At 38.0% G+C, this 26,704-nt stretch overlaps 1 protein-coding gene across 13 annotated transcripts in view; it reads left to right on the top strand.

The window, feature by feature from the left end:
* Window positions 1-26,704, top strand: part of PARD3 (par-3 family cell polarity regulator) — a 447,662-nt gene that overhangs the window by 264,192 nt on the left and 156,766 nt on the right. For all 13 annotated transcript variants that reach the window (XM_032683091.1, XM_032683072.1, XM_032683027.1 and 10 more), the window contains 4 exons: window positions 7,363-7,551; window positions 8,019-8,189; window positions 19,255-19,405; window positions 25,982-26,171. In XM_032683091.1, coding sequence (XP_032538982.1) covers window positions 7,363-7,551; window positions 8,019-8,189; window positions 19,255-19,405; window positions 25,982-26,171 — 701 coding nt within the window. The remainder of the gene's footprint in view (window positions 1-7,362; window positions 7,552-8,018; window positions 8,190-19,254; window positions 19,406-25,981; window positions 26,172-26,704) is intronic.

Genomic DNA, 26,704 nt, shown 5'->3' with positions numbered 1-26,704 from the left:
TGCATCATTGGCTTCAGACTCTTGGTGTTGATTTTTCCTTGATATTAAATCCAGGGAAAATAGTGAGATTAAGTGGTTTGCCACGGTTGCCTGAAAGTACGAGTAAGACACAGATCAGTCTGAGCACCCCATATGCTTCCTGTGGAATGTGTTTCTTGCCATGGACTTCTGCAAAGACATTATTTCTCTTTCAACTTGTTTATTCTGTCTGGTTTTCCCAGACACTCTCTCTCTCCTTATTTAGTCTTTCAGGTCTTGTAAATCCAATAGGCCAGTGAGAGAAGTATAAAGATTTTTAGGGAGCTGTGTCATTAGTGTGTTGGGCATTGAAGTTTTTCTTGAAGAAGGTATAGTGCAGAGAGCTGTAGCTTTATAGGCTTCTTTGGTGGAGCAGACACCTGCTGTGTATCTAATCCCTTGATTTTCACTTCTCTAGGAGAAGCAACCTGTAAAGAAACGGGGTTAGCATTACAATCACATATTTTTGTTTCAGAGCAGAAAGTTTGAGTAGGAACAACAGTTTGGAAAAAGGTATGTTGGCCTGAATAAAGTACAATCATTATGGTAACTTCAGCAGACTCGTCCCTGCATGAAGTCCTGAGGTACAGAACCAACAGAATATTTTTAGTGGTCTGATCAGTTTTTGAAATGTAAAATCTCGTCTGCTTAAACCAGTTTCTATGATAGCCCAGATCTGAGTGTTGGCATTAGGGAGAGTAATGTTAGCATAGAAAAGCAATGGACTTCTTATAGAAATAAATAACAAACATGTGGATGTACTTAAACATGGGTTTTTGCAGAGCTTTAATTTCCATACTAAATGAAAATCATATGCTAGAATTTTTGTGCTTTGGAAAAACATTTTTTTTTTCCTAAATCATATTTTAATCCATCAAAGCCTTTAAACTGAAGACATTTTTGAGTGCGGAATATCTTTTTTGATATTAAATTAAATCCTTAAAATAGACATAATAGGAAATGCAATGGGCCTGTTTTACAGTACTTTCATGAGCTAGCATTTCTGCTTATAAATACGTACCAAAGTTAATCCACATATTATATACAACAAAAATTTTCTTGATAGGATTAAGATTAAAGCAGACCACATTTCCCATAAAATCTCAGAATTCAGATGTAGTTTTTGGTATTTAGCATGTGCTGTTTGATTTGAATGAGTGCTGTCTTTGCCAGATGTGACAGATTAACTTGGCTAATATGAGTAACGAGTCTCTGTATACGTGTAAGTAAGATTCATTAATGTTTATCTAACATATGGGAGATATTAAAATACTTAATCTAGGAAGAGTTAGAAAAAGAAAGCAGGCATTAGGATTCTAGTTGTTTAGTTGTCTTAAGCCCTAATATCATTTCATAACCTCATAAGTAGACACTTCAGGTCCTCACAACCTGTAATGCAACACATGGTGGTTTTATTTTAAAAAGAAAGAAACAAACAAACCCCAACAAAAAACCAAACCAAAACACAATAAAAGGTCTTGTATTTCAAGGGGAGACTGGGTTGGAGGGTGCATGCCATTATTGGATCAATTGGCAGGCTTTTCTCTACCACAGGTCCAGCTTTAAATCTGATTGAGTTGCTCTAGTTGTAGTTATCTTTAATGCCTACCCGTGCCAGGATGCACCAGCTCTCAGTTATTCTTCCCAAGGAGGAGCCTGAACTGACATTATAAAGGTGTGTTTCAGGCCAGGTACATTGCTCTGTTTTCAGTCCCTCCAGCAGTAATACATTATATTTTTTTAAGTACTAAACATCTCCCCCCCCCCTCTCCCCCAAACAGTTGTTGACCAGGGAAGCTGTTTTGGTTCCTTGGAGCTGTTCATTTCATATGTTCTACTTTTGTATGTGTGATGGCATAGGATAAAAGTGAGTCATCATCTTTTTGTGTATCTCAGTTTAGAAGGTGGCCTGGTATGACAGCAGTGCCACCATCCTAAGTTGAAGGACAAAACAATTTGAGTCATCTCTGATGTCAAGAATGTCTTTGCACAATAGCTAAGTGAAATCTCCTCTCTTGAGTAAATTGTGCATCATTCTATTTTGTTATAATAATACTGAGACAAATTTTATTAGTTTCCCAGTGTATAGGATTTATGAATTCTTAGTATTGTGGGTACCTTATGAGAAAGAAGAAAATAACAGATCTTTGTTAAAATCTTCTGAATACGAAAATATCTTGGAAAAGGCTGTGATGTTAGGTTGGAATGCCCCATTATTGGAAGCAAATGACTAAACCTTGGATTTTACGGTTTCCTATAGTTTCCTGTAGTTTTACAGCCTACACTTGCCAGACCTGGTGAACTCTAACATCCTTGGGACTTCAAACTCATCTTCCAAGAACTTCAGATTTTTCATCTGGATAAATTCTAAAGAGAGAAGACACATTTGAGAGGCAAAAGATTGATAGGTTAACAAAATACTAGTTAAACAGAGGCTAACAGGACTGTAATGTTCGAAGGCTGGACACAACAGGATTTGAGGCAGGTGAATTGAATGGTCAGTGTGGTTGTTGGAGGTGTTAGTGTTTGTGCTATAGTTACATAATTTATCACGTGAGTGTCATCATTGTGGTATATATATATATGTGTGTATATATATGGGTGTGCTTGTATATGCACATGCATATACATGTACCTACAAGAGCCCTGTAAAAGTTTTCATGTACATGTTTTCATTAACTTGGAAATATAGGTTATCCTTTAAGAGTGGAGATGCAGAGCTTTATTGATTGCTTCTGTGAAAGGAGACAGGAATGCTTTTCTCTATATATAATCACAAAGTAACATGCAGACAAGTTTCTGTGACTGAATAGCCGCTGAGGCAGCATGTCTAAGCTTGCAAGAGAATGAACTTCACTGGAGAGAATGGAGCCAGATTTGTATCTGCAGCGAGTCACTTCAAAAGCTTGTCCTGGCTTGATTGAAAAATGCTCCCCCGGTTAGGTGGGTGGAGGCTTTTCTTTGCCGTTCAGTTTCTGTTTTCACCCATCTCATGCTGCTTACTCACCAGCTGAACCCTGATGAGGTCCTGTAAAAGGGAGAAGTCCTAAGCAATAGTATGTAAAAAATAAAAGGATAGAGAGGAGATGCTGTTACTAGCATAATGAGAAAACTTATGGCACTCTTACTGTCAAAGTCTATTTTAATGTTGTTTATAAAATTAAATCAGATTTTATGATCAGATCAGAAACCAGTATTTTGTAGAAGAGAAAAACAATTCCCACGTGTTTATCTTATGGCTTTTTAAAATCTCTGTGTATATCAAAACACTGCCATAAGTTTGGGCTAGTCAGGAAGTTTATCTTTAAATTTACAATATATTTATGTTTTATTTAAAAGGTGAAAAATTTATCTCAAATGTCGTTTAGCATAAATTGATGCTAAACATGAATTTGAAGCAAAAAAAAGTCACCTACATATTTTATCACCGATCAGATTTTTAATACAAATTACATACTTGAGCAGCTTCATTCATCCAGCTGAAGTAATTTCAGATGACCTTTTTCTCAGCAGCTTCTGTCTGAACAGAATACTGTTCTGCTGTTAATTGTTTTGGACATAGTGTGTGAAAAATCTTAAGGGAGTTGAATTTTGTTGTTCAGGGTTCACAGTACGTAATTTTGCTTGCATGTTTACTGCTGGCCTGTCAAAGTATATGAAGGAATAAATTTCTCCCACAGATCAACTAATCATGAAAATAGTGTTGAGGTGTTTGATTGACATAGTGAGGCTGTTAATTTAGAGAATATCAAGATCAAATGGAAGCTATTGCAATTACAAAGTGATTGTGTTCTCAGCTGAAATTTTTTAATGCTGCATTTTTGATTTTTGGGCATTTTTTTGCTGTCTCATGGGTAATTTCTGAGATTTATTACATTTAAATACTTAATTTTCAACACAATTTCAGTACAAATTTTATTTTTTTGTAATAACTGTTATTAAATTGATTTAAGAGAGTCACAGTATGTAAAATGTTTCTGTACTCTAAAGGGCTTTGGGGAACAGAGGATTTGGTCATTTTGAGGTTTTGGTTGTTGTTTGCTTTTTTGTTTTGGTTTGGTTTTTTGTTGCTGTTTGTTTTTGGTTGGTTGGTTTTTGTTTTTGTTTTTACAACTTCAGTTCAAAATATTATGGTAGCAGGATAAAATCTACCTGCTCATTTCTCTGTGAATGGCTCCTTTTTGACATGCTTGGAGGTTCCTTATCAATGTGTGGTCCTGTTCCAAGGTTTGTATGTATGAAGCTGTGTTCAATATATCATTTATAATAAGACCTTCTTTGATACCATGGTGTGGTGCAAATGTTAGAGTTGGTACTTCCATATCCATAGTTCTTGACTGTTAATGGTTTGTTTTTTCTTGAAAACCATGTTTTTCAGTTTTGTTCTCTCTATTGCTTTCTTTTTCTAAAATCTATATTCAAGCATATGATACTGAGAGATGATACACAGATTTCTCGTGTCCCTAAAATTGCAGACACAGGTATGGTGGTGAAGCAAGCTTGCTTATTCAAGAAAATCTGTGGATACCCCATGAAGTCCCTAAGGAAATTTAGCCATGGCCCATTAATGGCAGTTTTCTTCCTCAGATGAGTTGAGCAATTTTCTCATGCCTTCAATACTTGTGATCCAGTGCTGAGGCTGCTGTTTCTCATTTTTTCGTAAGCACGATCTACTCACTCATGTACAACTGCTAAGGAGTAGTTTGCTCCAGGTTTTGGCCTCAAGTTTCACCTGTGCACTCGGGTGTCTGTAGCCTGATATTGACTTATTTCCTTATTCAAGATTGCAGGAAACAAGAAAGCATAAGCCTCACATTAAAAACAGTGCTGAGCTGATAATGCAGCTCTTTGTTCTTGCTGAAGAGAAGTAGAGTAGAGGCCATTAGCCAAGTCCTTGGGGGTGCTTGTGAGCTGTTCGTTCCAGTTGCCCCCTTAACATATAGAAGTGCACCCAACAGGCTGTGCAGGGAAGCAGTTTTGTTCTCTGCCCTGGAAGGGAGATTGCTTTACCTGAAGTTTTGGCAGATTGTTTTGAGGATTAGAAAATATTAGAGAAGGAGGGCAATTGATTCTAATTTATGTTAACGGTAGTAAAGAAAAATTCAATAAGCATATCTGCTTCCTTGGATTAACCATACATCCTACATTGGATTTATCTCTCTTTTGGCTCGCAAGCTTTTATTCCTACCACTATTTATTAAGAATATGAAAGTAATCAATGTTACAGAAACTAAAAAGTAATGTGTGTCTGTCTCAGATTGTTTTATTCTGCAGCCACTTGACAAAAAATGGATTCAAATGTATGCTGGAGGTAGTGCTCCTGTGAGCCAAGCAGGAAAATTAGGGTTGTAATTTTCCCCAAATTTGGGAAACATCTTTTAGATCCAGTATTTTTCAATGGCCACAGTACACCTTTCCCTTCCTGACAGCTAACACTGATCATGCTCTTTTGTGTGGCCAAAAGATGTGTTTGGATAATGGGATTCATAAGCAAGCCAGCTGTGGGAGTTGCATAGGGGGTGTAAGTTTTTGTTTGGTTGGGTTTTTTTGGGTTTGGTTTTGGTTTTGTTTGTTTGTTTGTTTTCTTTGTTTTCTTTTTTTGTTGTTGTGGTTTTTTGTGTTTTTTTTAAAATTGATGAACCCTTATGCTTTGTTATAAACAAGAAGGTTTTAGTGCAAAGGGAAGGGCTGGTGAACACATTAAGGTTCATGCTTTTAACAAAATGGGAAAAGATCCTGTTTTTCTTCCCTTGGCTGTTAAGGCTCTCTCAGCAGTCTGATTGCCTTCCCATGTGACATTTTCACACTGCATTTCTAGGTCAATGGTGACACAACTAGCATGCTTGTGCCCAAATTGATCATCTCAGTCTGCTGTACTCCACATGGCTTTCACATCTATCTTTGCCATAGTCTGTGTTTGGATTTCAGAAGAGCCTGTCAGCTTTGCATTTCCTCAAGTCTTAAGAAACAGGCACGGCTCAGCAGGCGAATGTTAACTTCTCATACGTCTTCTCACTCATATGAGTGAGCTTTGGAAATAGATCAGTGACGAGGGAAAAGTCAGTGTAAAATCAGTGTCAGTAAGGGAGGTGACATGTTTGCTAAGATTATGAAAATTTGGTCGGATTAATTCTTCCAGAGAACTGCCAGTGTGGGACAGGAGTGTGCACCTCCTGGTGGATGTTCTCTTAGTCTTTCTCCTTCATGTGGATGAGAAAAAACCAGCACAATTGGGTTCATGAGCATCATTTTGCAGAGAGTTGCCTTTAAGGGCATGACTTTTTTCTTTAATTGATAAAGATCTAACCAAAAGTGCTTCTCTGTTATAACTGAAGAGAGTCAGAGACAAGTGGATAGTATCTACTACAAGGGGTAGGGCTGGTGAACAGCCTGTGTCTTCTGTTCCTGCTTTTTGCGGCAGTCTCTTGTGCATGAGCACTGCTTCTCAGGGCATGACCACTTTCATTCCTTGCTGTTGTGTCCATGCTGCTGCCCCACGAGTGTCACTGCTGTGGGGACACTGCAAGGCCCCTGCTCCCAGCCTGCTGGCACCCTGAATGCAGCAGGAGGTGATGTGAGAGACTGGGCACCTCCGCTTGCACAGCTTTTGGAGGCATGGAAGGGTGTCACTGTGGATCTCCTTGCTGGGGGCTGTGGCAGGCCTGGGACTATAATTCTGGGTACTTAAAACCTGGGATTGTCTCAACCCAGCTAAAACTGTGTGTGGAGGGCAGCAAAGTTCCAGTGAGGTGGGTAAGAGGACAGAGGTGAAGGGCAGAGCTGGGAAAGGCAGAAAAATTGGTGGCAGAGCTGGATTTGATGCTCAGCCTGGCAATAGCAGAGATGTTCTGTTGCAGATCTCAGCTGTGTAATTTTCTTTTTTTCCTAACACAGCTAGTTTTAAAAAATGGATAATTTCTGAATTTAATTTTCTTGCGCTTAGTTTCTCCTATGACTGCAAAACTCCATAGATGGTGATGTTATTTTAAAAATTCTGTCGGTTTGCAAGTAAGAAAATATTTCTGATACAGCTCTCTTATGGCTAATGAAATAGCAGCTTACGTGTGAGCTGGTATTGATGGCAGATTCAGTAATGACATGTGATTCAATTACTTTACTAGAGAGAGAAGCACTTAGACACAAATGTAAGATATTTCTGAAGCCAGGTGTCTGCTGGAGGTGATTGAAAATACACTATTTCTGCACATTTCTTCACATAATTACTGTGGAAAATATTGTGGCACTGCAGTTAAAAGCAGAGTTTTTAATGCTAATAGCTGTAGAGGGAAGAGAATTCCCAAGGAGAAATGCTATTCTATAATCCCACGCTAATCTCCCCAACAGAAAGCAGAAGAAGAGGAGCTTGTCCTCACACCTGATGGCACCAGGGAATTCCTGACATTTGAAGTTCCACTAAATGACTCTGGATCAGCTGGTCTTGGTGTGAGTGTCAAAGGTAACCGGTCAAAAGAAAACCACGCCGATTTAGGAATCTTCGTCAAGTCCATTATTAATGGTGGAGCAGCATCTAAGGTAAGAGGGAACATCTCTGTACTTTGGTCATCCTCAGTTTTCTGAGGCTGTTTTGAAAGTAACCATAGATTGAAGAAGAGTGAGATTGCTCTATAACTAGCTTTCTCTAGTTATACCGTCAGAGGTAACATTCAGATTTATACTCACGTGTTTGCACCTCCCAAGATCTAAACAGCCCTAACAGATTCTCAGGAAGGAACGAGCCGTCTCTGCTACAGTTCAATTAGTATACTGTTTGAGCAAACAGGTTATGATAATAGCTTGCAGTGCAAATCTATAATTGGAATAGACATTTCTTACAGTGGCTGCAATGGAAGCTATTATTCCAGTGTTCATTTGCCCATAAACTCTTAGGACCAGGCATAGTTGGTTGATTATTTTTCTTTTGGTTTTTTTTCCTCTCTTCAGCAGACTAAGTTTCTTTTGTGTTGGTTTCATGTAACCGTCTATAATTTTTCCTTTTCCAGGATGGCAGGCTTCGAGTGAATGATCAACTCATAGCAGTTAATGGAGAATCATTATTAGGCAAAACAAATCAAGATGCTATGGAAACCTTAAGGAGGTCCATGTCCACTGAAGGAAACAAACGGGGAATGATTCAGCTTATTGTGGCGAGGCGAATAAGTAAATGCAATGAGGTAATAAGCTTTTGATGTTGGGACTGGGAGTTTTCACTTCTATGTTATTTGTGTTTACAGGAGATGTCATGTTTCCTCTGAGACTTCAAAAATAATATTTGAGAATTTAAAGAGAGTTACAAAATGATCTGACTTTAGTGTTAGGCATGCTAACGTTATTACTGATCAATAAAGCTTTTCTTTTGAGTATTTTTGTCAATGAGAAACAGGAAACACTGAATAAAACTATATTGATTTTGTAATTGGATCCTACTGTTAACGTTATTTTTTCTTTGAAGTTTTTTATGTAGGTCTATTAAATCTTTCATTTATAGACTTTGTGTTAACTGATTTGTTTCTTTGTCACTTTCAGGATTTTTTATGAAGCGTAGAGCTCTTATTATATTATATATATACTATATATATTATTATATTTTATGTAAGTGATTAAATGTTTCATGTAAATATTCTGCAAAACTTGTTAGAAATAATTCTGTCATTTTGAATTTTAACTATGTTGTGTCTTGGCCTTAGTTGCAGGTAAGTATAAAATAGTGAATTCAGGGTGAAGCGGTGATTCTTTTTCTGATTATTTGCAACTGCTGTCTTCTCCAGAGAAATGTGAATGTGTTGATGTTTTGAAACTTATTCATGATTTCTAATAGTTTAACTTTTATTTGATGTAAACAGTGGGAATATGTGAATGTATGATATTGAGAAGTACTGCAGATGCTGTGGAGGACTGAATTAGACTTCAAAATGATTTTAACAAGTTGGACAAATGCACTGAGTTAAATAGGGTACGGTTGAATGGTGGGTCAGAGAAACATCAGCTCTTAAGACATCTAAAAGCCAATTCTTTCATTCTTGTTAACACCAGTAAGGTCTTATTGAGAACATTGTTTCTTGATCATCATGCTTCAAAAATGATGTGCACAAATTGGTTTGGTATTGCTGCTTCTGCCCAGGGGGAAAAAATAGTTTGTTTTTTAATGCATAAAACTGATCTTTAAAAATTTCAGTCCTCAATGTATTATAAAATCACATTTGAAAAAGACACTAGCCTCTCTAAAAGTATTAAGCACCTCTTCATTAACTGCTTATACACAGCTTTTATAAACATACATATATTTACATGTACACACTGCTAGAAAGCCAGCTTGGATGCACATGGTTTCTCACTTGGTGTTGAAGGAATTCTGGTCTTTTTGTATGTGGTGATGTCCTGTTCTAGCCCTAACAGAACTTGAAATTTAGACTGTCATTTAGACACTGTTCCTTATTTCTACCAAATTTCAGATGCATTTTATATGTAACTACATAAAAAGGGTGAATTATTTTAGACTATTTCTCTGTTTAGTATAATTTTTTCTAAAAGGATGTAGAAGATGTTTCCTTTTCTTCTGGTGAAAGTCTTCTAGATTGAATTTATCAAGACAGTGTTTGTAAACGTGATGGAGAAAATCCAGTAGCGATGAAGCAAAGACATTTCTCCTTAAATCTGATAGAATTTTTATTCACTTAAGTTGAGAACAGTTTGGTGCCCTATATCTGCTTGACATTTAGTATGATTTATTTTGCAAAAACCGTGTGCCAAAAGCAGCACAGCAAAGTCTGCAGTATATGTGCTCCAAGATGAAAGAACTGATTTTGGAACCAGATTTAGATACCCTGAAATGTATCTGCACAAGGGCAGGACAGGGAGCTCTGTCTGGGCCTCCTGTACGGTTTTTTGTGCATTTTCCCAACTCCTTCAGAAACTGGTGAGATGAGCCATAATGATTAGGGAAAGCAATGATATGCCATTATTGCTCTAGTGATCATCTTTACAAAATAACTTTGGTAAGTAATTTTTCTCAGGAATTGTTGCTTTCATCACACTCATCCAAAGGAAATACGATGTCGATATCGTTTGCATATTTTAATGTGATGAAAGGACTTACTAAAGCTGTTTACCTGCTGATCTGGCAGTATTCAAGAAGCTGCTTTTCTGAAAGTCTTGCAATGCCCAGACTTGAATGAAAGGAAAAGAGGGAATGTTTTTCTTGGCATTTTGCAATTAAACGCCAGTTCCTCCTTCAAGAATGTGACAGATTTAAACTTCAGATATTATTATGCTGATCTAATACTGATAAGCTGTGATAATGTTATCCCTGTATCTTGGATGAACACCATATATGAGTATGTTATTCAGTCAGCTTAGTCCCTGAGTAATGGCTGTGTGGACTGAGACCTGGAGAGCAGCGCTGTGCACGTGAGGATCACAGTGACATTCACTTTCCCATGGAGTGGCAGACACTGGGCATGTCTGGCAACCTTGGCTATATTATGCTTAATTCAGCAACACAGATTACTTAGACATGCTGGTATACAAGTTGTCCCCTTAGAACATTCCTATGGCTGCCACCAGCAAAGATTTTTAGTATTAGAACACAAAAGAAATGATATTTGACTGGCAGCAAATTTAGAAGCTCACGGATTAGAAGCAAAAGCATAAAAAGAGTAAAACCTATCTTAATAAATCCCACCTTTTACCACCATAGAACAGAATCATTTATATTGGAAAAAACCTTTGAGATCATTTACTCCAACTATTAACACAGCACTGTCAAGTCCACCACTAAACTATGTCCTTAAGTACCACATCTACACATCTGTTGAAGACCTGTAGGGTCAACCACAGGACTCAACCACTTCCCTGGGCAGCCTGTTCCAAAGCTTGACCACACTTTTCATGAAGAAATTTTTCCTAATATCCAATCTAAACATCTTCTGGCATAACTTGAGGCCATTTCCTCTTGTCCTATCACTTGTTACTTGGGAGAAGAGACTGATCCCCACCTGTCTACAACCTCTTTTCACGCCTTTTCTCCAGGCTAAAAAACTCCTCAGAAATGGGGATTTGCTGGTTTTATTAAAGACAAAAAGAAATGTTTACCTTTTGAGAAAGTATTTCCTCGGTGTTTTCTATGCTTTTCTCTTTTCATTCTCCAAAGGAGTCACCATAAAATAGCAGCAGCAACAAAAAAGATCCCGTTCAGCTGATGTCTTTCCTTTCTTGATTCGGTGTTGTATGTGCACATTTTATGGACAAAAATAGAGCTTTTTCTCTTGTTAGTCTGGCCAAACCAGTTCCACCATAAGTGGAACTGGCTTAGTTATATTCCCTTGTGTGCATCACCACCAGCAGTTTTCATTCTGCTCTATCCCAGTGCATGGTCAGTCCTGTGCCATGGTTCAAGGGCAGGCTTGGCTCCCTGGGATTCCCAGCCCATGCCATGGAGCAGCTGCAAGTGTCTTGAAAGGGAAATCTGTACACGGGGTGATAATACCAAAGCAAAAAGCAATTATGCTAAACATCTGGATGATAAAAACAGTTGTTATCTAAATAATTAAAAAAAATAACAGCAAAAAGAACAAAAAGAGCAACAAAGCCTTCTTTTTTCTTAACTTCGAGTCCAGTAATTGTTTTGCATTTGCAAAGTGAAACTGGCTTCTTTTGCCATAGATAGGCTCTACAGTCTGCTGCTTTCTTCGGTTAAACTGAGTTTGAATTGGATTTTAAGAAAGTTAGTGGTATGGATACATTCTTTTGTTTTTAATATTAATTTTCATAATCAGCCCTAAGAATTACCGGGGAGGGAGAATTCATTTGGCAGCACAGTTCTGCAGATTGTAATTTTTGGTATTTCAACTGAGACTAGGATTTTCATGCCCTTTTGGCTGCTGTCATGGAAGAGAGGGACAGCTGTTGTCCTGGGTTTAGAGAGGCAGGCAGAGTTGCTTCTGATCTGCTTCAGAGGAGCTATCTCTTTGTCAGAACACTTTCTTTGGCTTCTTGAACATGAAACTGTTTCAAAACTTTGTGAATTGACCCCTGATACTCCATGCCAGCATTTTTCTCAAAACAGCTTCACAAGTTCTCATGTTGTAGACTAAACCTCCAGAGCAATTATAGTAACAATAAAATGTATATTAGCACCCTAAGAGTATTATCTTGTCTTCAGAGAGGCAGGGAGGAGATCATTTATATCATCACCACTTCCATAACTGTAAACTCTAAAGAGACCACAAACTTCCCAGAAGGTAAAGAGAGTTTTATGCTGTTGCGGTTTTGCTGAACTGAAGATTTGCCTGTAGAAAGAATTTTCACTGACTCACCAGGAGATAGCATGTAATCAATCCAGGTTTTCAAGTGAATTATCTTGTCGTAAATATTGATATAAGCATGGAGTGAGTGGTAGTTATGAATGAAGTCCAAGCCAAAGCTGTGTATCTGAGTTTTTCTCCTGTTTGCAATATGTCTATACAGAGTATGGCAATATAGTTAATTCTGTAAGCTGCACTACTACAAACCTTCCAAAACTTTGTTTAATATCTCAGCCACTCCAGACAAAATCACGCAGTTGTTAGATTAGCATAACAAAAACATTTAATCTGGGATTTGGCTAAATCTAATGTTCCCTTGCCCCCCTTTCAGAAAAGTTAAATATGCTGTTCTATTCTGTTTTCAACTTTCAGCCTTGCATGTTGACTTGACAACTTTCCTTATAAGCACGGATAGAATCCTTAAGATACATTTTCAAAGCTGGTCAAACAGTGAAAAAAAAGGGAGAAAATAATAATATTGACGATACTTATATGCGGGTAGTATTTAACATCTCAGTTTTCGGAAGAGATAGCCATCAGCTTTTTAGATCTTTTACTCAGGGCTGACATTTTTTAAATTGCTCAGATTTAAGGAGAAACACTGGAGCTGCTTGTTCTGTGTTCTGTTAATTAGTGATATTATTATGATTAGCCTGTATGGGCAAACAGCTGCCGGCTGTACCGCCACAATGTGTTCGCAGCACTCAGGCACGGCTGTCAGGCAGATCCGTGCAGCTGGTGGCTATGTGCTGATTCAAGAAAATAAAGGTAATTGTTACTTTTGGAATCCTGTGCTTTTCAGTCCTGCAACCTGGACAGCTTAGAGGCACAGATTGCTGGTCTGCACTCTGTTCATGTCACATCCAGGCAGCACTTGTCTGCCATTAAGAGAGAGAGCATCATCATTTTCCTCAAAATGAGAAATTTCAAGGGTTTTTCTTGTCTCTCTCTCTTTTTTTTTTTTTTTTTGACAGAATGAATGTCTTGCCAAACCTTCCTGAAATGAAGGTTTGCAAATAATTTGCAGATCCCCAGATTTCTTTATGTAGGCCCGTTCATCTTTTGCTGCAGTTGAAAATGAGCAAACCAATAAACAGAGAAATAGTCGTGATTCTAGTCCATATAAGGACCTCATCAACTCTTTAGATAAATTGACTGGTAGACAGATCAGTGAGAGAGACTTTGCAAATCAGTGGTTTCATTATAAAACAAACAAGCAAGCTTTTTTTTTTTTTCCCCAGCATATGTGGAAGTATAAGGTATTCAGCATAATTTTTCCCTGCATTCATTACCTAGTTACCTACTTTGAAATTTATATGAAAGGTTTGTCTTTTTCTTTCTCACTAGATTAGTCTTGTGCTGACCTTTTGAAATTTAACTATCAGAGTCCTTAGCATCTTCTCCAAACACAATGATTTCACTGTTTACTCTCATCTCCAAGTCATTGATAAAGCTGTTTATCAGCTTAAGCTGTTCCCAGCTCAGATTCCTGGGGGAATCTACAATTCTTCTCCATCCTGAAGATCAAACTTTGTGTCCAATCCTTTAGCCAGTTTTCAACCTGGAAAATGAAAACTTCATCCAATGCCGTGAAAATTTAGTTTCTCTAATACCTTTGATATGAAGGCTTAATATAGACTTTTAAAAAATGCAAATTTATTATGTCCATTTCATTGCCCAAAAGCTCAGAGCGTCAGGATTTCCCCATGGACTTCTACTTTCTCTGTGGATCCATGTCTGTTGCGCTCAGTGATCTTACTCTTTGTTGTGGATGCCACCATTTCATTTGGAAGGAGATCAGATGCCTGGTCTATAGTTCCTAAGATCCCCTGTAGATATCCAGGCAGCCACCAGTCTATGGCACCATGACCATTTGTCAGAGTATGTTGGACATTTTGGCCGGCCAGTTATGCAGCTTCGTGTTTGAGTTTCTTCAGAGCCTGTGGGAGAATGCCATCCAACCTGGGTGACATGTAAACTTTTCACCTGCCCATTTTGTCTAATGTAGTTTCATCTGGCTGATCTCACTTCTCTCCTTATTTGCTGCAAGAATGGGATCAGGTGTGGAAATCTCCCCAGTATCTTTAGCAGTAAAGAACGAGGCACAGAAATCACTGAACTTTCCTACTGCAGGCTTGTCCCTTGGTGCTCCTTTCACTCTTGCCCTCAGAGAGTCCATCTGTGTACCTTCTTATGTCTGATGTCCTGGGTGAACATTTTACCTTCAGTGTGAGCATCTTCTGAAGGATGCTGCTTAAATCCTGCCTTAGTTGTTAAGAAAATGTGTACATGGATTTCTATTTCATAGTATTTTGTGTCTTCTGTTCCACCCTTCTGTCTGTACCCATTTATTTTGACTTACCTTTTTCTCCTTTATCTGTTTTCTGTCCTTGTATCAGCTCACAAGCTCCATCTTGGCCCAGATTCCTCCCAGTAACCTACCACTAACTACATTTTGCAAAGTTGTGGGGGCTTTGTCATACCATTCTGAAAGCGTTTTTTTGTCTTCTGCTTGCTTTTTAACATTGCCAGAACAAGAATGCAGTATTTCTTATAAACACTGTACTAAATTTACATATGCCAGTGCAGGATTGTCCATGTAAGTCAAACCTGACCATTTTACTGGCTATTTACCTACATTTTAGCATCTGGCAAAGCCTGTCCTCAAGCAGGATCCCAACGTGGGTGGTAACAAAGAAAACAGTATTTAATATTGGTAGTAGTAATTTAAAGTATCTCTGTTTTAAAAGGAAGGTGAAACATTTTGGACATCCTAACCACAGTACACAGATAAGAAAGGAAAAAAAGAAAGCCTGGAAAATAATTCTGTGTGGTGGAAAGAACTTCAGTACACTAGATGCAGTGTAATATGTAGCAAATTTGTATACTGGCGTCTTTAAAAACCATAATGCTTGCATGCCTATATTTGGATAATTTACTTTCTGAAGGAAAAAGGGAGTCTGATTCTTGTTTCTTTGGGAAAAAAAAAGTTTGTTTATGTTTTGAATATTTTGGCAGTCTTCTTGTGCATAAACTTTTTTTCATATTTATGTGCATAACTTCAGATAGGATGGATGGTAGTGTTTAAGTAAAAAGGAATGCATTATTTCTCCTTTTATCATCTAGATAAACAGCAGCTGGGCTAGTTAGTACAGACAGTGCTTTAGCAAACAGCTGGTTCTTATCTGAATGACAAAGGGCCAGGATAGAGACCCTTTTTCTTTAAAAAAAACAATAAAATCTTGTTTCTATTTTCATTTTAAGAGAATGGAGAGAAAAGGAGCTACAGGGAATCTGTAGCATGGGAGGTTTTATTGCATTTTTTGGAATATGATAATTTGTTATAGATCAGTGCTAGGATTCAGTCTAGAGAGAAGAAGGGTCAGGGGGCTCTTACCAGTCAGTGTCTATTAATACCTGATGGGCGTAAGAAGAAAGACTGATGCAGATTCTTCTCAGGGCTGCCCAGTGCCATGACAAGAAGCAACAGGAACAAATAGAAATACAGGGAATTTCTATATACATAAGAAAAGAATTTTCTTCTTAGATTTGAAACACTGGCACAGCTTGCCCTTGCTGACCTTGCTTTGAGCAAGAGTTTGGACTAGATAATCTCCAGTGGTTTTGTCCAACCTCAGTTGGTCTCTGACTCTGAACTGTCACACCAAGGAGTGTTCCAGCTAGGGGCAGCTATTCATGGGGGGTAGTTGCTACCTGGATTTCTTTTATTGCTAGACCCTTAACGAAGTCAGGAATTTCACACCTTTTTTTATATTACCTACTCTTTTATCAGTTAGTCATATTAAATTATACCTGATAGCACTGAGACTGCCTAAGAGAAGGAACTAGAATGTGTAATTCAGGCTCTTTACTAGAAATGCATCAGGAAGAACAAGTCTATTTGAACTGCAATGTTGCTTTGGATGTTGGTCTCTTTGTCTTACCCACAACACAGTTTCGAAATTCTATGTTTTTTTCTTACACAAACTTTCTGTTAACAAGGTAAGGGAAAGGCTTTTTTTTTTTTTAATGAAAACCAGTTGTGCAATTTTTGTTATTTTATAAAAGACATGTAACTTTAGTAAAATATTTGTATAGTTGACTGTTGATTCCTTTGTTTAAACCATCTTTTGAGATGCTAATTTGAAATGGAAAAAGTTTTCCCTGTGGAAATTTTAAAATATGTGATCCATTTCACAAAACACGACCATCTAAAGACAACACTCGTTCTATTTCTTTTATCTACCCTGTACTTTATTACCAGGAGTGAATTTCTATGTATTTCTCTGATTCAGAGCGATCTTCTTATCAGTATCTTTCTGAAAATCTCCTGAGATCTTTCCACAAATGAGTTTGAAAGTTGATGGGTTGTCACATAAAGGACTGTACGATATGGCTCACTAGAAGCTGGACACTTTTTACATAAAGTCATCAATATAGCACTGGGAAAATAAATCCCAAAGCACTTTGATATTTTCACACCTTATTTAAAGGCAGTGAAATAAAGGTTAGTTCATAATGTAATACCTGTATCATGCAAGTTTAAGCTCTCATGCAGTTTGATGTTGCTGTACTCTTTTTTTTAGTGTTTCAGAATTTAACATTTCTCTTCAACTTTGCCTTAGATTCCTTTATAACAGAGGCTACAAATATTGTTTAATTTACTTTTCAGTAAAGCTGTCAGTTGTAATCTGCAATTTAAAAAAACTAATAGAACAAATCCTCATTTCACAATTTAAACCTTATTGAGTCTAATTCACTTGCACTGCAAGTTTATTATTCTCCTGCAGCTTGACGTGCCTCCAATTGTAATTGTGTTGACCCTCTGATGCTGTAAATCTCCCCAGTGCTTATCAAACTGGGAGAGATAAGTCTACAATTTGGAACTTCATTAAATATCTCATTTATATTAAACAGATGATGGCTTTGAAACAGAAATAATAATTTTTACGGAGTCTGCGACCTCCCAGTCGCGGTCTCCTCGACTGTAACGTGGCGTTCCGCAAACCTCCACCCCCTCCGTGTACCGGGCGTCACGCCAGGGCCCGGATGTCAGAAGTTGTCAGTCCATCAGGCTGAATTCAAAGCCTTTGCTGTGGAGGCTGTAACCGAACACTTTGTAGCCCTTGAAGCAGATTTTTTAAAGTTTTTCATAGCATGCATTTCTTAGTCATCTGGGAATTGCGGGTGGACTGATTAATAATGGGCAGCTGTTTCAAGAAGAAAAAAAACCAACCGACAAACATGTTGCTTGTTACTGTAATTCCTGAAACTATGAACTACTCCTCTCGTGCTCATTTGGAGACTAGTACTTCGCATAAAAATTCCCAGTGGCTTCAAATAGTTTGCAATGTGCTCAGTTTCTTGCAGTGTCTGGTCCCCACTGTATTTCAATACATATGAAATAAATGCCATGGGATTTGTGTTAGGACATTGATTTTAAAATTTAACTATATGCTTCAATATGAAGAGGTGTGTTGGTGAGAAGAGCTAATGCTTTGATGTGTGAGTTCATATTACTTTCCTGCAAAATACATGTATTTTTATAATATTTGCTTATTTTTAATATCGCTGAATTCAGTTCACAATATTTAGGTGAATTGGTTTAATGGTCTCGGCGAAGCACCTTGGTAGCATTACTGAGAGCCCAGTAGGCTGCTGGAGCCCAGGTGAACCGAGAGCTTTAGGGGCAAAGGCTGCATGGTGTGAGGACTGGGCCACAGTGTGGGGAGTCTCTTGTCTCTGCAGGGAGCAACTGGGTCCTGGCAGACTGGACATCCACACTGACCTGTGAGTGCACAGGTGCTTGTTCTCCTCATTCCCAGAAGCTGCCTGTGCCTGATGGGGTGGCTATACCCAGCTAGATGATATCAAATTGTTTTCTTTGCCTCACATGGGTGCTGCTTTCCTCTGAGCTCTCATTCCCTGGGGCTCACTAAGGAAAACTTGACTTTTTCCTCTGTTTTTGAAACATCTGAAAGGTATATGTAGGAAGACAGGGGATGACCAGCTTCAGCAAGCAAAGGCTGAGCTGGGAAGTCACTCAGGGAAGTCTTCTGAAGAAGAGCAGGTGGGGTAGGCAGGCGACTGTACGTACAGCGTTCTTCCCTGTGCATGTGGCCAAGCAGCCCATCTCCATTGCTTCTTCCACCACATACCTCACTTGTCTTGTGATGCCCTGGAGAGTCTGGCTGCAGTTGTGGGCAGGGACCTGGCAGTTCCAGAGGTTTGAGGACTAGGGTGGAGGGCACCCCAGCTTGCCATGTCTCCTCTTTGGATGCTGCAGTCAGGGATCAGGGAAACATCCAAGCTGAATGAAGCATGTGAGATGTCTACTCTGCAGGCACAAAGGACAGAGCAAAGAATTCAAGCAGAAAAAGAAAGGTTACAGTGAAGTCTGACAACTTTTTGTTTTTCTTTCCTTTCTAACTACAAAACTTTGAGTATTTATGCATTGGTTACTAATATGAGTGGTGGGGTTTCCTAGGGTTTCCATGATGATTGCATTTGAAAGTGAGTTGCATCTCTTTGGCACTAGCAGCCCAATTCCAAATAGGAGTTCCTGTTCCATGCTTCTGACAGGAACCTTGATGTGTCCAACTGTCACCGTGGGGAAAGTGGCTCAGCTGTCTGCTGATGGTATGGAAAACAGCCCAAACTGTCTGTTTAAGAAATTGTCCAACCAAAATAAAATGGTTTTTTTTCACCAATTTTCTGCTGAAGGATTTGAAATTTGACAGGGCACCATGGGGGGTGCAATGTAAAGGGGTTAGAAACTTGGTCATTAAGCAGAGCTGTCATTGCAAATTATCTTTGTCCGGGGTGAGAAGTTCTACCTCATTTGGTGCTCAGACAGGTCTAACCCTTAGGCAATTTGTTACTGTTCCCCCATGCGGCTAAGTGGACCCCGGGTGCTAATTTTTCCCTCTCTGTGTAGTTGGAATCACCTGGGAGCCCCTCCGGGCCAGAGCTGCCCATAGAGACTCTGCTGGATGACCGGGAGCGGAGGATTTCCCACTCCCTCTACGGCGGGATCGAGGGTCTCAGCGAATCGCCCACAAAGAACGTGGCATTGAGTAGGATAATGGGTGAGTCAAAGCAGCTCTGCTAAGCAGGGCGTGTTTTTATTCCTCTCTGTGATTCATTGAAGGGGAGTTAATGCATTATGTGGGAATCAGGGAACACGTAGGTTGCAATGACCAACTTAAAACATGCCTTCAAATTGTTCCACACAAGCCTTCTGGATAGTTAATGTGAGAAAGAAAATAAAGTGAAATTCTAAAGTGAGTTTCATATCCTGTGGCAGGTGATAGAACGAATAGCAGTAGTATTTAACATGGTTTTTCAATGTCTGCTTTGGGACAATAAATTATTGGTCGGTCTAGACTCCTTGTTGAGTCTTCAGTCGCATTGAAGTCAGTGACTCATGGGAATTTATAGGTTTTTTCCAGCATTTCTTCTCCTCTGTTTCAGTCCTACTAAAATACAAAAATAAATAAGGCAAACCTGCATCCATTTATGCTTATTAGGGCATTTCATTAATTTGTTTGAATTTTTGCTTTGCAGGACACCAATTTTAAAGCCTCATAACTAATTTTAAGCATCCCTTGTGTAGATACTGTGCCATACCATCTGCGTGGTCCCAGTGGATAATGAGGTTATTAGCGGTTGCTCTGCAGCAATTCAACTTCCGATATACAGAGCTAGGTAATAAAGACTTGCCTTGCCACGGGAGTGGCTGGGTTTACTGACTAGGATGGGATTAGTTTGAAAGGATTTTCAAATTTAAACACAAAAAGCGGCTTGATGAAAATAACACCTGACAGAAGACGCAGCGATTGCTTGCTTCAGTTGCAAGTTTTAAACAGAAGATATGGCCATTAAATCTGGGAGTTTTCTTAGTGTCTTACATACACAGAATATATTAGAAAATGCTGCTATAGACTTGATATGAAGTAAGGCTGAACTTAGTTTTTAAATGCTTTAGGTTGATTTTCAGACTCAGAAAATTTAAAGTCTACCACTTAGGATTTTTCCAATCAACAGTTTGTGTGTATTTTTCACCCTGTTTTGGAGTTTCTTTTTTTTTTTAATTTTTGTATTTCGGGGGTTGAATTTTCTTTGTGGTAACACAATAAGATGGCTGTTGAAGTCTCTGAAAATCCACAAGTTTACTCTTTAGGTCTTTATTTCATTAGGTGTTCTGTCCTTTTTTTTTTTTGTGTGTTTGGGCAACAATAATTGGAAACAAATATTCTGTTCTATTGCATTTCATTTTGTGCAGCTTGGAAGAAAAATTGTGTACATGAAAATCAAGGAAGCGTGAAACCTTGTCACCCAAAGTCATATGCTCTTAAAGAGAAACATTTAGAAAAAAACCTGTTTATTTGTCAACAAATTTAAGGAGTGATAAAATAATTTGGAGTCTTTAGCACTACCATAGAAAGAACTAGTTCTTGTGTTGTCAAGGCTTTAGATAAAACATTTGTAAAGCACTACCTTCTGCTTTTTCCATCAGTGCTGCAGCGGATTTACACACAGAGCTCATATAAGCGTTAACAAGTTATCGCTTAAACACCTTGTCCATTGATGGGAGAAGAAACTCAGCGAGTCTGTGTGCATGTGTGTCAGCAATGCAGTTTGCTTCCACATCAAAGGAACACAGAACTTGCCATGCCAAATCGCACTAGTAGTTCATCAGTCTGGTATCATCTCTTTAGCAGTAGCCAGTAACTGATGTTTCAACAAAAGAAAAAAAGTCTTTCCAAAGCTTTTGAAATCTAATGCTTTTAGAATGCCTCTGCATTGTGAACATAGGAGAAAAGAAAAGCCATCCTGCATTTTCTAAGTTTTTTATAACCTGAAGTTCAAGTTTTGATTTCCTGTGAATCATCATTTTTCTGTATTGTTTTCAGGAACCAGGAACTATGTAGAAAATTGGTTGGTTGCAACTTAAATCCATTGATGCTTTAGTGGAAGCACATGGAAAATCAAATTGTGCCTGAAACCCATAGTAAATGTGATCTAGTGCAGTGTAACTGAAAAGTGGCCTTGCCAGAACTGACTGGGCTTTTCCCTTCTGCAGCTTCACAGAGCTGTCATGTATAAATCCAGTTTTTAGGGAACTACCAGTTTTCTAATAGACTAATTTTTCTGAATTAATCAGTACCACTAAGTTATAACTGCAGTGTTCAAAACCTTTTGTATTATTATTGCATGCAAGTTTTCTTGCAGTGCCAGAAAGATGACAGAAAGCCTGTTGCAAGAGAGAAGTTCAGTTGCTTGTTTCAGAATAGCTAATATTTGTAAGACCCAATTATTTATTACGTAGTGGAATTCCTGTCCTTTTAGCATTGATAATAAGGTAAAACTCAGAACTTTTTTTATTTTCTTGAGAATGTTTATGTTACATGACTCTTCCAGAGTTTTTTCCTCTCTTGAAAATTGGCCTGAAAGTGCGGATTACTCCTAAGAACAATCTGGCTGAGGAAGACAGGAGGTCTGTACCTTCCCATGCTAGCCCTGACCATGAAAATGAGCCAAAAAGGAGTGCTTTATGTAGTGCTGGTTCCCTCGAGTGCTCTCCCCATATCAAGAAACCCTCTGACTTAAGGGCTCTCTGAATCAACTGATGTCTTTTTATTTACCCCTCAATGAGCTTAACTATGTAAACTTTTAGTACTCTCAGTACTTATTAATGAGGAGGTCACAGCTTCATGGGTGAAGTAGTAGGTCTTTCTGCTGCTTTTGCTATTGGATAAAATTGATGGGTTTGAGTCCTTCCTAAGCTAGTCTATTCAAAAGCAATAATCTCAAAGTCTAGAAAATACCTGCTGTTTTTAGTCATTGCTTAAAGTTGGAAGGAACCTTTTAAGAGAGTTTTGTTTCTTTTAAATACACTAATGTAATTTTCAGGAAAGGTGTTCAAGACAATTTCCTTACTCTTTCATAACTGGCAGCAAGAAGTGGTTGTCAGAGCCTTGCAGTGAGACTAGGAATAAAATACCAATTTTACAACGTGATTTAAATTATGTAAAATAATGTTTGCTTACTGCAAAAAGACTACATGAATCTTTTAATGTTTCTGACGATTCTCATGTTGATCTCCTTTTCTAGATGATTATTGCTATTATAGATTTTCTTACGCTTTTTCATTTTATAATATTTCTCTGAAAATTACTCTTGGAGAAAAGATATAACTTTCTGTATTCAGGGAATAATATTTTTGGGTTTGATGAGGCTTTTTTATTTATACAAATTAGGTCTTTTAAGAATTAGATGACTATAATAAACTCTTATGTTTGTTTATTTTAATATTTTCAGGTTGCATGCTGTTAGCACATTCAGAATAACAACTGTGTTATACTGGTTTGCTTGACTATAATTAAAAATTCAAGTCTCTTCTTTTGATACACCTTTCTTGTATATCATGCTTTATGCTCGTGAATTTTGCAATACACAAACACATAGCTCCTGTCTATAATAAATTATTCTTATACAACAAACAACTTAGTACAAAGTCCTCTTTCATCTCTTTCTTCTAGTTGCTTATATTTTTTTTATGAACGCGGTGGGTTTTGTTGCTAACGGTGACTAAACAGAAGTTAGTTATCAGGGGGTGCCCAGAATAACAGTTGCTTGCACTGAATCTGCCTTTCATCCGGAAGGATCTCCCAGAAATTTGATGGTTCCTACACAACAGGAAATACTTTGTTCTCTACATAAATAATCACTGTCTTAAGGATGGAATCAGGGGGAAGCACTACTGACAAAAATTTAGTTAGAGTGTGTGTGTCATTGAAATGAAAATAACCCTTTACAATTAGAATGTAATTCCTTGGCCAGGAATCTCATCAGAATGTGATGCTCTGATACAACAGTTGACAGATCCAAGGCCTGTATATAGTGGAAAAATTCTTGTCCTTAGACATTCCCCAGGCATCTGTTGAACAATTGGTCTGAATCCCACAGTATCAAAACACTCATGAGTCATTCATAAAGGAATACTGGGTTTTGAACATATAGTGAGACTGTTCAACAGATCTTGTAGACCATACTTTAAAAAGAAAGCAATAGCAAAACCACAGGGATCAAACCAGATACAGTTCATGGCAATGCAGTGGCAATATGGGAGCCAAGTTATCCCAGCAAACCTATTAGCTAAACTTCCGAGAATTTCAAGATTTGAAAGGACCCAGAGCAGTTTAATTCTTCTTGAATAGGCCTGCTGTTCATATTATGTACTGTGTATGCTCAGGGTTTTTTGGAGTGCTTTATATTGGTGGTTTAATTCAGGTCCAGACTATCTTCTGGTCTATTATAGGTATATAATAGGTTTGAAGTGTTGCCGTTTGGCATATTTTAACTTCCAAGGTAAAATCCTTATGGAGCTCGAGACCAGCCATTTGGTACTGGAGCTCTGAGGCTTCTTTTTCTGCACAGGCAGATGGGAACCCTTCTTACCCCATAGTTTGGTGTGGTCTGCTATGCTTCTTTAGATTGGTAACTTGTCCAAGAAATTTGAACATCGTTGCCCTAAGATGAGACACACTTGAAAGGGAGAATGTTTTCCCTTACTCAGTACACTGTCCAAAATACTTTATATTATTACAGATTACCTCACTGAAGTTGAATTAATGTATGCAAAACTGGACTTGAAATGTATTCAGAGTCTAAATTTTATAGCACTTTTCTAGCCCGAGGGAAAATTATTGTCTTGAAGAGGTTTGTAGACAGCTCGAGCAATGCCTTAGATTTGTAGATCAGTCAAATATACTGATGATTACTGGGTTTGAAGTTTCTTTGATGTTTCCTTGTAACATTTCTCACAACACTCACAGAGTTAATTCTCCCGGGGTATTTTCTGTCCACTTCAGCTGAGTTCTCTACAAAGGACATATTGAGTCCATTGCTGAGGTTTGTCTAACCATCTGCTGGAGGTGAAGCCTTTCACCTGTTTTTAACTTCATGTGCAGTGAAAAGCATAGGCACATCAGATGGGTTTTCTCCTAAATTCCAAAGCAACTATTAAAATGTCAGTCTTCACCCTTGTCAGAAATAAAGAAGGGTAGTGAAAAGTTTAAAATATTACTGAATTACTGTAGCCTCTCAAATGGGAAGTTCAGTCTGCCGAATGCCATAAGGTTATACCTTTTCACAATCAATTCTTTGGAGACGTTATTAACTACAGAGTTAACAGTCTTGTAGGCATTATGTTTGGAAAGAAGTACATTACCAGGCTAAACATTAACCTGTCCATCAAAGGAGCTATTACTGGGCAGAATCAGCTGTTATGCAAACTGCATACTTTCATTTCAGTTTGACAATGATTAGACGTTCACTGTGCTGTACCTTTTTCTTCCAGCCACTTCTTCAGCCTTCTTTAATGATCTTTTTTGAAACAAATTTTCCCCTCTTTGGAAAACTGTGCAATATGTATTATCTAGTGCAGTGAGGATTTTAGTTAGCTCTTTAAACATAAAGTTTGTTTTTTTCATTTGTTTTTTAATAATTGCATGCAAAGGTAGTGATGGTAACTGAAACCTTTCCAGAAAAGGGGAATAATTGTTTTCCCCTAATTCTACACAATTTTTCCATATCTATAGCAAAAGGAAAGGGTGGAAATAATTGATGTGTCCATAGAAGCAATTTAGGTTATGGAAATAGAAGTTTTTCAATGTATTACTCTGGTGCATCGTAGTTTTAGAATAATTTTCAGTTTATTGTCAGATTAATGGTTGATTAAGCTAGTGTGTTTCTCCTCATGAGATGTGACAATTTTACTAATTGTTTTAGTAAGATTATATAATCTTTTAACTTCTACTCTCAGAAATTTACCCAATGAAGTCTGACACTGAGCAAAGACTAACATAGAGTCTTTATTATGTCCTTTATTATGTCTTTCCTGTATGTGATGGTTCTAGTTTAAGCATTTTAGCAACAGTGTTAAAACTTATTTGAATTTGGTGGTAATAGAATTTGGTAATTTTTTTCAAAATTTTGCATGTATTGACTTCCCAGCAGCAGTTGAACAGTTTCTAATTTCATGAGGGCAAGACTGACCAGGAGAAGTGATGAGCTCTGCTAATCCTTGTTGAACTCATTCTTCGTTTCTACCAAGCGATGTGATGCGAGAGGAACTACTGTCTTCTGGGGGAGTTGCTTTTCAGCAGTTCCTCAGGCAGGATCTGAGACAATAGGCACAGACAGAAACATGTGAGGTTCCCTCTGAACATAAGGAAAAAATTTTTTACTGTAAAGGGTGGCCATGCACTGGCACAGAGTAGCCTGGGAGGCGGTGGAGGAGAAGTATTCAAAAGCAATTTGATTGGAATCCTGGGACACTGGCTGTAGGTGTCTCTGCTTGAGCAGGAAGGGTTGAACCAGATGAGAGGTCCCTTCCAAATTTCAACCCTTCTGTGACACTATAGTCTTCTTCCAGTAAGCCACAGATACAACTGGTGTGCATTAATTTTCAGACCTCTGTATATGAAGATAAGTATAAACTGAAACATAGTTAATTTTATTGTCTGCATTGTGTCACTCATTGGTTGCACTGCGGTTTGACGTGACCTTTTATCAGCTGTGATTATATATTTTTCAAGGCATTCTCTGCACTCTCTGCCAATATTTAGTTTTGGGGGTTTTTCTCCTTTTTTTCTCAGGTAAATATCAGCTGTCTCCAACAGTGAACATGCCTCAGGATGACACTGTCATTATTGAAGATGACAGGCTGTCGGTCCTTCCTCCTCATCTATCTGACCAGTCATCATCCAGCTCCCATGATGATGTTGGGTTTGGCACTGTTGATACTGGTGGATGGGCTAAAGCTGCAATTAATGAGTCAACAGACTGGTAAGAGCATGATTTGGTGGAAGGAAAAAAGAGACAACTGTGATTGCATCCTTTCCTTTAGTTACATTTTTGGTTATTGCTAATATTAGGGTTTTTTCCTCACATTTGGATTTTACTATTTTCAAACTGGTAATTGTCCCTGCTTCAGGAAGGAAGTCTTCACAAATACTTCTGGTTGCAGTGTTGTGCTGTGTTAAAGCATATTTGTGGAAATGTTATTAAGACAAAATCAGTATATAGCTGTGTTAATTTGATGGTTTAATATTGATTTAATTGCCAACTGAGCTAGCTTTTGTAAAAGAAACTTTGCAAAATTTAAACACTTGAGTTTAAACCTCTGTAAATATTTCTAAGTCTATAAAACAAAAATTTTATTTTTATATTGCATTATATCTCTAAGAGCATTTCAATACTTATGCATACTTCATTGCTTTTCCTAATAATGTACAGTACTTTTAAAACCTGCTTAGAGGTCCAAGCAGGTCTTTGTTTTGCTTTAGTGTTAATGCTTGTGTAAAAAGAACTAGTTTTCT

This window comes from Chiroxiphia lanceolata, chromosome 1 (assembly GCF_009829145.1).
Source record: "Chiroxiphia lanceolata isolate bChiLan1 chromosome 1, bChiLan1.pri, whole genome shotgun sequence".
Classification (NCBI taxonomy): Eukaryota; Metazoa; Chordata; class Aves; order Passeriformes; family Pipridae; genus Chiroxiphia; species Chiroxiphia lanceolata.
Note: the sequence above shows the minus strand (reverse complement) of the source record. Positions and strands in the feature narration are given on the sequence as shown.